We start from the raw sequence: 12,319 nt of genomic DNA, 5'->3' as shown, positions 1-12,319 counted from the left end.
ACAGATTGGGTGATAACTATAAGAAAGGAAAATGCACATCTTAATTTTTGGCTGGCAACAGACTCTGATAAAGAAGCTGTGCATTCGTGTGTGTGTGTGTGTGTGTGTTAAACTCTTAATTCTATCTTGGTCTACCCACACCAGAAATGAATAGTGATAGAGTTCTTGGGAGAACCTGACACATACCCCCAGTTTAGGACACAGGTGAACACAGAAACTGGTCCCAGCCTGGAGAACTGTGATAGCAAGAAGTTGGATGGAGCTATCAAAATGGCAGAGCAAGAACATGGAGGACAGCAGTTAGTCAAGGGGCACTTCTATCACTGGGTGCCACAGGCTTCCTATTAGCCAAACTGATGCTGCAGAAGGGCCACAGCATCCTGAGGGGCCAAAGACATATGCCTCTGCTGTAAGGGTGTTCTGAAGTAAAAGGCTGTAGGATAGACTACAGGAGGCAAGAGACAGTCGGGAGAAAACCACCCAAGACAGCCTGGGTATGCACCACACTCTTGACAGAGAACTGGGCAATGTGGACTTCCCCACAGGGTCTCCAAAACTTTCCTAAATGCACCTCTATAAAAGTCCATACTTGGGACACCTGCCACACTGGCCGCTAGACTACAAGAGTTCCAGCACATAAACCTTTGTCCTTTCTCTTCTAATCATCCTTCCAATCAGTAGCCAAAAGCAGAAAGGGGGGAGGGTAGAAGAAGGGAAGAAACAGATTATACTCCTCTTCTCTACTACGTGGTCCCTGAGCCATGATTAGGCCTGAGTTGAGAGAGAAGCTTTCAACTAGATTTAAGGTTTTGACTAGACTTTTCATATCTGTGAATTTAGTCACCAAAATAAGGCTTGTTCTTATACTGAAAAACAGCCTCTTGTCAAGAGGTAGGGAAGGAAGATCCAAGACCTCATGGCTAACGTCAAGGATGAGAAAAAAACAAAGCTGGTTCCTATCTGCATGCTATCAAGGATAGGCCATGGACCAGTCATACTGGTTGGTGATGCCCCCACCTACTCTTTTGTTCAAGTCAGGAATCTAGGAATCATCCTAGGACCCTGACATCTAGCCTATGTCTTAAAAGTTCTTTTAATACATCTCTTCTTCTCAAGCCCCTTAGCTACCAGTCTAGCTCAAACATAATGTACTATAATAATCTAATTTCATCATTTCCCACCCTGGCCTACACTTTAGAGTTATAAAATATTAAAATACCTAAACCCCACCCAGCCTTAGAGACTCTCATTTAAATGGAGTCAGGGTAGGACCCAGCCATGAGTGTTTTCAAGGGGTTCCAGGGGACTTCAAAAGTTCACCCAAGTTTGGGAATCACTAACCTAACTAGTCTCAGAATACTGCCACAAGAATCCTCTTTTTCAAAATGCAAATCTCATATTATGCTAGAGTTGTGGTTTCCAATTTAGGGTACCCATTAAAATCACTTAGCTTTTAAAAATCCTGATACCAGGCCAAACTCCAAATCAATTAAAAGCATCTCTGGGGGTAGGAACCAGGCATTCCTCAGGTGATCCCAATATGCAGATAAGGACACCGCAGTGCTAGAATCAATGGAAAGCCACAGAAAGTCTTCAAGAACAATACAGTGCAAACTCCCCTAAAGATAACAAAACCTTCCATTTAACCTCAGCACCCTCAGCTCTCACACTACCAAAGCAATGTAGTTCCCTCAAGGACCACATACTTTTCCACTTCTGTGTAAAGTATTACTTCAATCCAGAAAGCCTCCTCTGCTTACCCACAGCTAAGACCCAAAACGCCTTTAAGGTTAAGAGCTTTCCAAGAACAGCCTTTGTATAAACCTTCCCTGATACACGGCAGAGCTCATCAACCCACTTGTAACCGTCATGATTCTGTAGGGCAATATTTAACGTTTAGGTCTAACTTCCTTGTTGAAATGAAAAACTTGTCTTATTCGTGCTTTTATCCCCAGTGCCTATCACTATGCATAGCACATAGTAAGCACTCAAATATCTGTTGAATTCACCTCATTTAAGTAAATTACTATTTTCTATTATTATGCAGATAAAATCTCATTTTAATGAACTATAAGAGACATACTTATACATTATATTCAAATCTCATTAAGACAGAAACCAACAGCTATACTTTTTAAAAAATGTAAAACAAATGTTTAACATTTGTTCTATTAATGAATAATAAGTTAAGGAAAAAGGTAATATAAAGGGTAATAAGTTTCCAGAATCACAAAGGCAGCATTTTACGGAATAATGATGCTTCGCTTTCCACCTGAATATGTCCTTTAAAACATACCTTTGCAAAATGTTATGCTGGTATAATCAATCTGTATGTTTTAGGAAAGTGAGCGAAGACTCCTTACTTGACATAAGAGTAAAATGATAGCTACCTTAAGATGAAAACAAATTATGGAAAGCTTCTGAATGCTCTGAATGCTCTACACTTAAGTCTAAAGACTCTGAAAATTTGGTTACCAGCATTCGATGGCAATTTCTAGTACTCTAGGTACTCTGTTTCCCAGCAAGAGCTCAGATCTCCATGAAAACAGAGTATTTTATCAAAATAATATGATAAAGTTACATTAAATGTTTTAAATTCATATAGTCACTACATATGTGACTTCCCAAAGACAATAATTCTGCACAAATATTAACCGAAGAACTAAACACATCATGTACCTCATTCAAGAGAGCTTTGTTGTACACACATTCATATGGGCCATGGAAATTGTCTTCGCATGCCGCGTGATTACTAGGTTACTATGTGTTTAGAGTAAGTTTTGGTTTTTTTCTGCCATATAACCTTGATTACTAAATTAATCTAGTATTTGATGAACCCTTATTGCTTGTTCGGGAATATATTAAAACTGAAGTATCTAAAGTGACTAGTAAGAACACAAAAGCATTAACCACAACACTTGGCATTTGTGGCTAATTTTTTTTTTTTACCTTATTTGGCGATTTCAAAGGTGAGATGGCTATTTTATTTGGTGTCTGTGTTGTAGAATTTAAAGTTGATCCAATAACACCACTTTCAGATATTGTTATGGTCTTTGATGGAGTCCCGGGAGTAGACTGTGAAAGAACCCTACCTGCAAATGAGAGGCAGCACATCAGTTCGACTTTTTTCAATAATAATATAAAAATGTATGTGTTGATGATCTACACCCATAAGGACTGTAGTACATATGTTCACTGTTTCATTGTATCCAGGCATGAACTTAAACTACTCAAGTGAGTCCTGAGTGAACTAAGTTGAAACCAGTCAGAAGGAACAAAACAATGCTTCTTAGTAACACTTAGTATCTTAATAGCACTTAAGGGAAAGCCCATGAAAACACATGTCTGCTCACATTCTCATCAATCCTACTAAATTCCATCTATCAGAATTAGAAAATAGGCTCAGGACAACTACACAACAGGCCCTGTAAGTCAGGCCCTGAATCAGTCTCAAAACTTCATCTCTGTGCTATACTGCAGGTGTCTTACTCTGAACTTAAACCATTCAGGACACAATTTAAAGCCACCTCAATGAAAGTTATCCGACCAGCTTGAACACTGGTTTAAAACTACCTGATTTCAGACTGCCGAAAGGAAAAAAAAAACTTCCAACAGGAATTCAGGAATACTGTGTTCCCTTCTGAACAACACCCATCAGGAAAAACACGGGAAAACTGTAGGGTGTCTGGATGGCTTAAGAAATTGGGAATCATATCACCATGAGTTGAAACACTGGGAATTTTTAACCTAGGCAAGAGAGGAGTACAAAGACATGACACACCTTCAAATTCTTAAAAGAGAGGCATGTGTGACCGGTTCACCAAGTACTCTGGTTCTCTCCCATTCTGGGCACGTGAGAGAACTGCCCTTCTGACCTGCCCCACGCCCTGGGATTAGTCTGGGCCAGAGCATTTACTGCCTATGCAAGACCTTTCAAAGCTCTCTTTCACTCTGCTACATCTGAGATGACAGTCCCTCTGTCAGCCTGAGTCCTTGAGAGATCATGATAAGAAGAGGCCCCTTTCTAATCCACAGTGGACATGTAGATAATCTTATCAAGTACAAACAAAAAGTACAATTTTTTTTAAACTTCTGAGACTCAGATTGTTGATTAGGGCAGGAAAGCCAAGATGACCCTGACTGACGCAGGCTGTCAAGCGGAAGGATCAGAGCCGCTCTGTAACACATCAGATGCACCCCACGCACAGAAACAGAAGTTTCAGCTCAGCACTAGGAAAGAACTTCTAACAAAAACTTCCAACTGAAATTCTCACAAGTGAGTTTTCAGTCACTGAAGGTGTTCCAAGCAGATGCTGTATAATCAAATCCACTGACTAAAGAGGGAACTCAAGCACCCAAGAAAGAGAAAAGGTATATAACTATATTACCTCTAAAATCCCCTCTTAGATGCTATGATTTAATTCATAGATATATCCAGAGATGAAAGAGAGAGGGAGAGGGGAAAGCAAGAGAAAAGAAAAAAAAGAAAGGCCTTTCTCTTTAGACAAAAATCAAGAACTAGCACTTAAGAGCTGCTGGATTATTTTTTCTGGTAACAGTGCCACAGTACACAGTTTCTTTTTAAAATCAGGTTTATCTGGGGCACCTGGGTGGCTCAGTGGGTTAAGCCGCTGCCTTCGGCTCAGGTCATGATCTCAGGGTCCTGGGATCGAGTCCCGCATTGGGCTCTCTGCTCAGCGGGGAGCCTGCTTCCCTCTCTCTCTCTCTGCCTCTCTGCCTACTTGTGATCTCTGTCTGTCAAATAAATAAATAAAATCTTAAAAAAAAAAAAATCAGGTTTATCTGAACTTTAAGAATTTTAAAAATATTTTAACTATTATTTTTTCAATTTCTTTGTAGTACATGGTTACATTTAATTTCATTGATAATCTCATTAATGAATTTCAGTTGAGATTTTTTTTTAACCTGAATTACATCGTAACTAAGTAAGTCAATTCCACATAAACTAAATGAAATTTACATCAAATATTTTTAGGCCATCCTAAAGTGTTGAACCTGTCTGAAGTAAAACATTTGCCTGTTCTAGTTTCTAAAACTAATACCTGTGGGATAAACGTGAAGGCCCAAGAACCACTACATTTTTAAGAAAAAAAATTATCAATAAAGACAAAGTTCCATAAAATGCTCATTTATGGTTATTACTATAATTTCTTATTTATTTGGCATTACACAGATTCAGAAAAAAGTTTATGAACAAGTTAACACAGAAAATTCTCAATTCCTGAAAACAACTGATCCAGGTAAAGGCCACTTAAAAATGAATTCATTTAAAACGGGGACAAAGGGACACCTGGGTGGCTCAGTTGGTTGGGCAGCTGCCTTCGGCTCAGGTCATGGTCCCAGCGTCCTGGGATCGAGTCCCACATCGGGCTCCTTGCTCGGCAGGGAGCCTGCTTCTTCCTCTGCCTCTGCCTGCCATTCTGTCTGCCTGTGCTCGCTCTCTCTCTCTGATAAATAAATAAAATCTTTAAAAAATAAAAATAAAAATAAAACGGGGACAAAAACTTTAAATAACAAAGAAAACTAAAAGTAAAACTTTCACTTTTGGGGGGAGCTTATACTTAACAAAAATCCAATCTATAATTAAAACTACACTAACTCAAAAAAAAAAACTACACTAACTCTTAGAACGAACTGGTAAGTGTGGGGGAAAGAGGATTTTTCTGAAAATGTATATGTCAGCAAAATGACAGATTCTGTTTGATGGGCATAATATGATCATATTGAAGGTCATCTCTGCCAATATATTTCAGGGTTTCATCAATTTTTCCAAGAACCCTCTATACCTCTTTAAAATTCAAGTTAGTCTTTTTTAGGGGCTGGCTTATTTTTCATCCAGGTAGCATCTCTCCTGATTATCTACTCTCCAAATCCCTATTTATCCTTAGCTCCCAGACAGATTCAAGCAAGGATACAAGTTACACAATTTCCCCTTGAAGTCAATTTCCAAGGTATTTACACTCTATTGTTGGTTGTCCTCCAAGAATCAAGAGACTTACTCCAAAAGACTGGGATTGGGGGGGCAGGCAGAAAGCTTGCTTATCTGAGTGAGGACTAATTCTGTAAGAGATTAATTTATCAGTGAATATTCTCACATTGATGAAGCTTGCTCCACTGCAGCAACCCTGTACTTCGGGAGTTCCAAGAACAAGGACCTCCGTATCTCATTTAACCCTCTCCAAAGCCTTCGGAAGTGTTGGGTATCAACATCTCATAGAAATAAGATGAATCAGGGGTGCCTGGGTGGCTCAGTGGGTTAGAGCCTCTGCCTTTGGCTCAGGTCACGGTCTCAGGGTCCTGGAATTGAGCCCCATATCAGGCTCCCTGCTCAGCGGAGAGCCTGCTTCCCCCTCTCTCTGCCTGCCTCTCGGCCTACTTGTGATCTCTCTCTCTGTCAAATAAATAAATAAAATCTTAAAAAAAAAAGAAAAGAAAAGAAAGAAGATGAATCGATATTTACCCAAGATCACAGACAAAATCAATAGAAGGGCCATGACTAAAACCCAAGTTTCCCAGTAGCTCTTCCCACACACCACACCACTTCCACAACACACACATTCATTTAAAAATACACATTCAACGAACCACATCTATGTGCCAGAAACTGTGCCAAGTCCAGAAGGATAACAAGATCAAAGAGCTACCAGTGATGTGGTACATATATACAATGGAGTACTATTCACCTAAAAAAGGAATTCTTACATGCTACAACATAGATAAACTATGAGGACATTATGCTGAGGGAAATAAGCCAATTACAAAAGAACATACACTGTACAATTCCAATTTTATATGAGATACGCAGAGCAATCAAATTGACAGAGACAATGGGGCACCTGGGTGGCTCAGTGGATTAAGCCTCTGCCTTCGGCTCAGGTCATGATCTCAGGGTCCTGGGATCAAGCCCCTCATCGGGCTCTCTACTCAGCAGGGAGCCTGCTTCCTCCTCTCTCTTCTGCCTGCCTCTTTGCCTACTTGTGATCTCTGTCTGTCAAGTAAATAAATAAAATCGTTAAAAAAACAAAAAGTTCAAATTGACAGAGACAAAAAGTCTCTGTTAGGAGTTGGGGTGTGAGGAAGGAAAGAGGAATCAGTGTGCAACAGGGACGGGTTCTCTTTCGCAAGATGAGAAAAGTTCTGGAGATGGATGGTGGTGACTGTGTTACAACAGCATGAACATATTTAATGCCACTGAACAGTCCACTTGAAAATGATTAAAATGATATATATATTATACACAATTTATGTACATATATCTTATCATAATTTTTAAAATATAAATAATTTTTCTTAATTAGATGATAGAACAAAGCAAAAAAATTATCACTACAAAAAATTATAAATACAGTAGGGGAGACAGACAAGAAAACCAAGAATTATAATACAGTGACTAATGTAAATAATAAAAACCAGTATGAAATTTATTTATTTTTTATGTTAATAAGGGATGAAAATACTTTATTTCCACCAGTATGAAATGTAAAGAAGTCTGGTTAAGAATTTTTTTTTAATTATTTATTTATCCACCCTGGATAACACTGCGGGTAGTCCTCAAAAAGTTGAAAATAGAGGTGCGCTACCATCCAGCAATCACACTACTGGGTATTTACCCTAAAGATACAAATGTATTTTTATTGCTTATTTTTCATCCAGGTAGCATCTCTCCTGATTATCTACTCTCCAAATCCCTATTTATCCTTAGCTCAGCAGACAGTTTCAAGCAAGGATACAAGTTACACAATTTCCCCTTGAAGTCAATTTCCAAGGTATTTACATTCTATTGTTGGTTGTCCTCCAAGAATCAAGAGACTTGGGGCGCCTGGGTGGCTCAGTGGATTAAGCCTCTGCCTTTGGCTCAGGTCATAGTCTCAGGGTCCTGGGATCGAGCCCCGCATCGGGCTCTCTGCTCGGCAGGGAGTCTGCTTCCTCCTCTCTCTCTGCCTGTCTCTCTGCCTACTTGTGAACTCTGTCAAGTAAATAAATAAAATCTTAAAAAAAAAAAAAAGAATCAAGAGACTTACTCCAAAAGATGGGGGTGGGGGGGGCAGGCAATGATCTGAAGGGGCATGCACACCTGAATGTTTATAGCAGCAATGTCCACAATAGCCAAACTATGGAAAGAGCTCAGATGTCCATCAACAGATGAATGGATAAAGAAGATGTGGTATATATATATATATATATACACACACACACACACACACACACACACACATACATATATATACACACATACATACATACATACAATGGAATTCTGTGCAGCCATCAAAAAACCCTTAAATCTTGCCATTTGCAATGACGTGGATGGAACTAGAAGGTATTATGCTAAGTGAAATAAGTCAATCAGAGAAAGACAATTATCATATGATATCTCTGATAAGAGAATTTGAGAGGCGGGGTGGGCGGGTCATGGAGGGTAGGAGGGAAAAATGAAACAAGATGGAACGGGGGAGGGAGACAAACCTTAAGAGACTCTTAATCTCAGGAAACCAGCTGAGGGTTGCTGGGGGGTGAAGGGGAGGGAGAGGGTGGGTGGGTGAGGGACACTGGGGAGGGTATATGCTGCCGAGAGTGCTGTGAAGTGTGTGAGACTGAGGACTCACAGATCTTTACCCTGGGGCAAATAATACATTGTATGTTAATTTTAAAGAGATTTATTTATTTATTTGACAGAGAGAGAGACAGAGGGGGAACACACACAGGGGGAGTGAGAGAGGGAGAAGCAGGCAGCCAGATGCGAAAACTGATCCCAGAACCCTGGGATCATGACCTGACCTGAAGGCAGAACCTTAACGAACAACTGAGCCACCCAGGCACCCCTAAAATTAAGAATTTAGTAGGTATAATTAAGTTCTATGGGAATACATGAGACAATCAGGGGGAAGAGTATAGCAAAGAAAGGCATTGTAAGTAAAAGGAACAATGCTAAGATCCTAAGTCCTAAGAGAAAATGGTCCATTTGGTAATCTCTTAAAGTAAGTTAAATCCTAAGTATGGAACTAATAAGAGGTGAAAATGAAAAAAGTATGTATTAAATCAGCAATGCCTTTAATGTTAAGAAAGCACTGTAACTTGAATTCAAATCTGACAGAATGAAGCCAAGAAAGAGATGAGAAATGGATACAGCCTAGGAAAACTTCAGCAAGGGTGTGTTAAGATCAGATTTGCATTTTAGAAAAATCACATATATAAACTAAGTTTATCTTGACTACAAGACAGAAAAAGATATCTATCTCCAATGAGAAGCCAAAAAGTCATTTAAAAACAATCTAAATGTACTTTGAAAAATCAATAGCGCAATATAAAGATAAAACCTTCTTGTGATAAAAAGAATTCAATAGGAAAGCTACGTCAGTGGTTTAAAATTTGTCTCAAATGAATTAAAAAGTCTATATAAGGTATCAGTTGACAGTAGAAATTCTCTCTCCTACTGAACTTAATGCTAATAATTCTAATAAAGTTTAACAGAGGTCTACCTATGCCTTTTGGTAGAGCCAATAAATCTGCCTATAATTAAAAGGTGAAGTGGGACGCCTGGGTGGCTCAGTTGGTTGGACGACTGCCCTTGGTTCAGGGCATGATCCCGGAGTCCCAGGATCGAGTCCCGCATCGGGCTCCCAGCTCCACGGGGAGTCTGCTTCTCTCTCTGACCTTCTCCTCACTCATGTTCTTTCTCACTGTCTCTCTCTCAAATAAATAAATAAAATCTTTAAAAATAAAATAAAATAAAATAAAAGGTGAAGTTAAGATTAGTGTGTAAACACATTATATAAATGATCCAAAGACCCACCAATGACATCATTATAGTCAAATGTAAAAGAGGTGAAATCTTGGCATTTACCAAATACTCATTCAGACACTTCTGCAAATACCACAATTGTTTAGTATATAATTTTCCCACCTAATTAAAAAATTTAAGGAACTCTCTCAAACTCAAAACGAGTAAAAAACAAAACAAAAAACACTGCACTGAGACATTCCTCTTGGTGAACCCTCTCCACCAAAACCTCCCAAAACCTCCCTGAGGACTAGTGGGGTCCCTTTTTTCATCAACATATCCAAAGCCTTCCTTACTTTCAGCCAACTGAAGCCCACTTCCTGAACCAGCTCCAAACTCAAACCCGTTCCAGTCTTTCTTCAGGCGCCGCACCTGCCTCCCGTGACAGTCCTCAAGACACCAGCCTCCTTTAACATCACACATCTCTGCTGAGGGCCAGGAGAGAAAATTCATTCACCAACACTACCCTCAAATTACAATCTCTCCACGCCTCCTCTCACTGAACTAAAATGAGAAGCTTCCCTAGATACGATTCAAAGCCTCAGGAAAATGACAAATCACTGCCATTGACTTCACAGTTGTCTAGTAGGTGGTTTTAGTATACATGCCCTCCCACTTTACCCTCCCCCATGGTTAGTTAATTTACCCTCATCAAGAAGAATACACTTTCTAGTAATGGGTGATTAGCATTGGAAAGTCTCTAGTCAAATCTGCCACCCAGCGGTACTTCCATAAACCCTTAACCACAATGGAAATTAGAAATAAGCTCCTAACTGGTAAAAAGAGTCATGTTAGTATAGCTCTGAATTAAAGACCAGTCACCATGGCTGTGATTCTAGAAGTACTGAGCAGTCGACCAGGCAAGAAGTAAGAAGAGAGCTGGATATATAGAAGGAGAAGGGGAAAAGCATACCAGTGGTGTTTTGCTCGGGAGTGATAACCATGGGTCATGGGCTCCAGGTTCACTAAAGAAGACTCTGAGGACAAGAAGTGGGTAATAGTACACTAACGCAGTAACAAAAGCATTAATGGATTAGAGATCTCAAAGTCAAAGAACTTCTAGATTGGGAATACAAAGGCAGATAAACTATGAAGAAAATGAAATACTTGAGGTCAAGATTTGACGTGTTACAGTTACTGGTGAGGACAAATTTTAAAGTACGTAATAAAAGAGAACTGGGCCACACTAAGGAACTTGCTGGAAAATATAGTTAAAATTCTGTTACCACTTAAGTAACTACTATCATTGTGATAATCTTCTGTTCACAGAAAACTGCATATAAAGCATATTAACACACTGAAACCAAAAATTCAAACAGAAACCATGAAATACTACTCTCTCGTGGGTATTCATTTAAATCTATTAAACTTAACATGTCCTCTAGAGACAAACTGCCTGGGTTCAAATCCCAATTCAACCATTTACGAGCTGAGTGCCTCCATTTCCACACTGGTGAAATGGGGCTGTTATTAATACCTACCTCACAGGATTGCCCAAGGACTATTTAAGTCACTATGTAAAGAGCTAAGAATAGTGCAAGGCACATAGTAAACACTAGACAAATGTTAGCTAGAATCACTGGAGTTTAAGACTTCATTACTTTCATGATTAAAAAAAAAACTAAGTAAAGGACTGATTTTGAGATAAGGCAGTTTGCTCAAAGCATACATTTAGTAAGTGTCACACTTCTTATTAGTTTGGTTTATAATAATAACTCTACTTGTTGCACTAAAACATTTCAAGATGGCAGAACAGCCCTTTTTAAACCTAAAAAGGAGGTAAATAAATAGCTTAATAAACTATAAAGAAATATAACCTGCAATGACTGGTGGTGATACTTGAGTTGTCTGTCCTGTAACTGCTTTACTATTAATTGGTTTTGCAAAGATCAGCTTCGTGATTACTGGACCAGAGGTTGGTGTTCGAGGCTTCTTAGCAATCTGAAATATATAAATAACTATGAAGACGATCTGTTTCTGTAAAACACCTATTCAATCAAAATTACACAGAAGATTGATATATAGAAGTACACATGAAACCAGCTCAATTGACAGAGTATATCTAAGTAATCATTTTAAAAACACCTAAAATGCAGCCATTCATCAAAATACTAATGTGATCCCATCCTTAAGCCAATATATAGCAATACCTTTGCATTTTTATTGTGAATTCTTATCTTAGTCTGTAGGATAACATGCATATGATGAAAAACAGTGAGTATTTTGACATGTTTAATAATAATGCTTATTAATGATAATACTAAAACACTACAACACAGTAATATTTGTTCTCAAAATAACAAATTATTCAATAATAGAAAGAGTCAATTAAGAAAGCATAATGTAAATGATGAAGCCACCTGTAAATGCAATTACATTGGCCCCTGGAAGCAAAATATAAATACACAATAAAGACAGGTTTATGACTAGATCTTCAGCTTTAGATATATATCTATATATTTATATATATAGATCAGGGGTAGATATACAAAGAATTGAACAAGTCAGTGCCCTAGG

At 38.7% G+C, this 12,319-nt stretch overlaps 1 protein-coding gene across 17 annotated transcripts in view; it reads right to left on the bottom strand.

Annotated features, from left to right (window-relative positions):
- The window catches only part of LIN54 (lin-54 DREAM MuvB core complex component), a 68,809-nt gene that overhangs the window by 37,594 nt on the left and 18,896 nt on the right, over nt 1–12,319 (bottom strand). For 10 of the 17 annotated variants that reach the window (XM_059150567.1, XM_059150489.1, XM_059150578.1 and 7 more), the window contains 2 exons: nt 11,620–11,743; nt 2,950–3,092 (listed from right to left, as the gene is read on the bottom strand). The exons of 3 other annotated variants lie outside the window; for them this stretch is intronic. In XM_059150567.1, the coding sequence (XP_059006550.1) occupies nt 2,950–3,092; nt 11,620–11,743 (267 nt within the window). Of the gene's footprint in view, nt 1–2,949; nt 3,093–10,098; nt 10,231–10,715; nt 10,780–11,619; nt 11,744–12,319 lie in introns of those variants that run through there. 4 more of the 17 variants (XM_059150989.1, XM_059150902.1, XM_059151163.1 and 1 more) reach the window with 3 other exon arrangements.

The sequence above is a fragment of the Mustela lutreola genome, chromosome 1 (assembly GCF_030435805.1).
Source record: "Mustela lutreola isolate mMusLut2 chromosome 1, mMusLut2.pri, whole genome shotgun sequence".
In the NCBI taxonomy this organism is placed as follows: domain Eukaryota; kingdom Metazoa; phylum Chordata; class Mammalia; order Carnivora; family Mustelidae; genus Mustela; species Mustela lutreola.
This window is presented reverse-complemented; position numbering and strand designations above follow the sequence as displayed.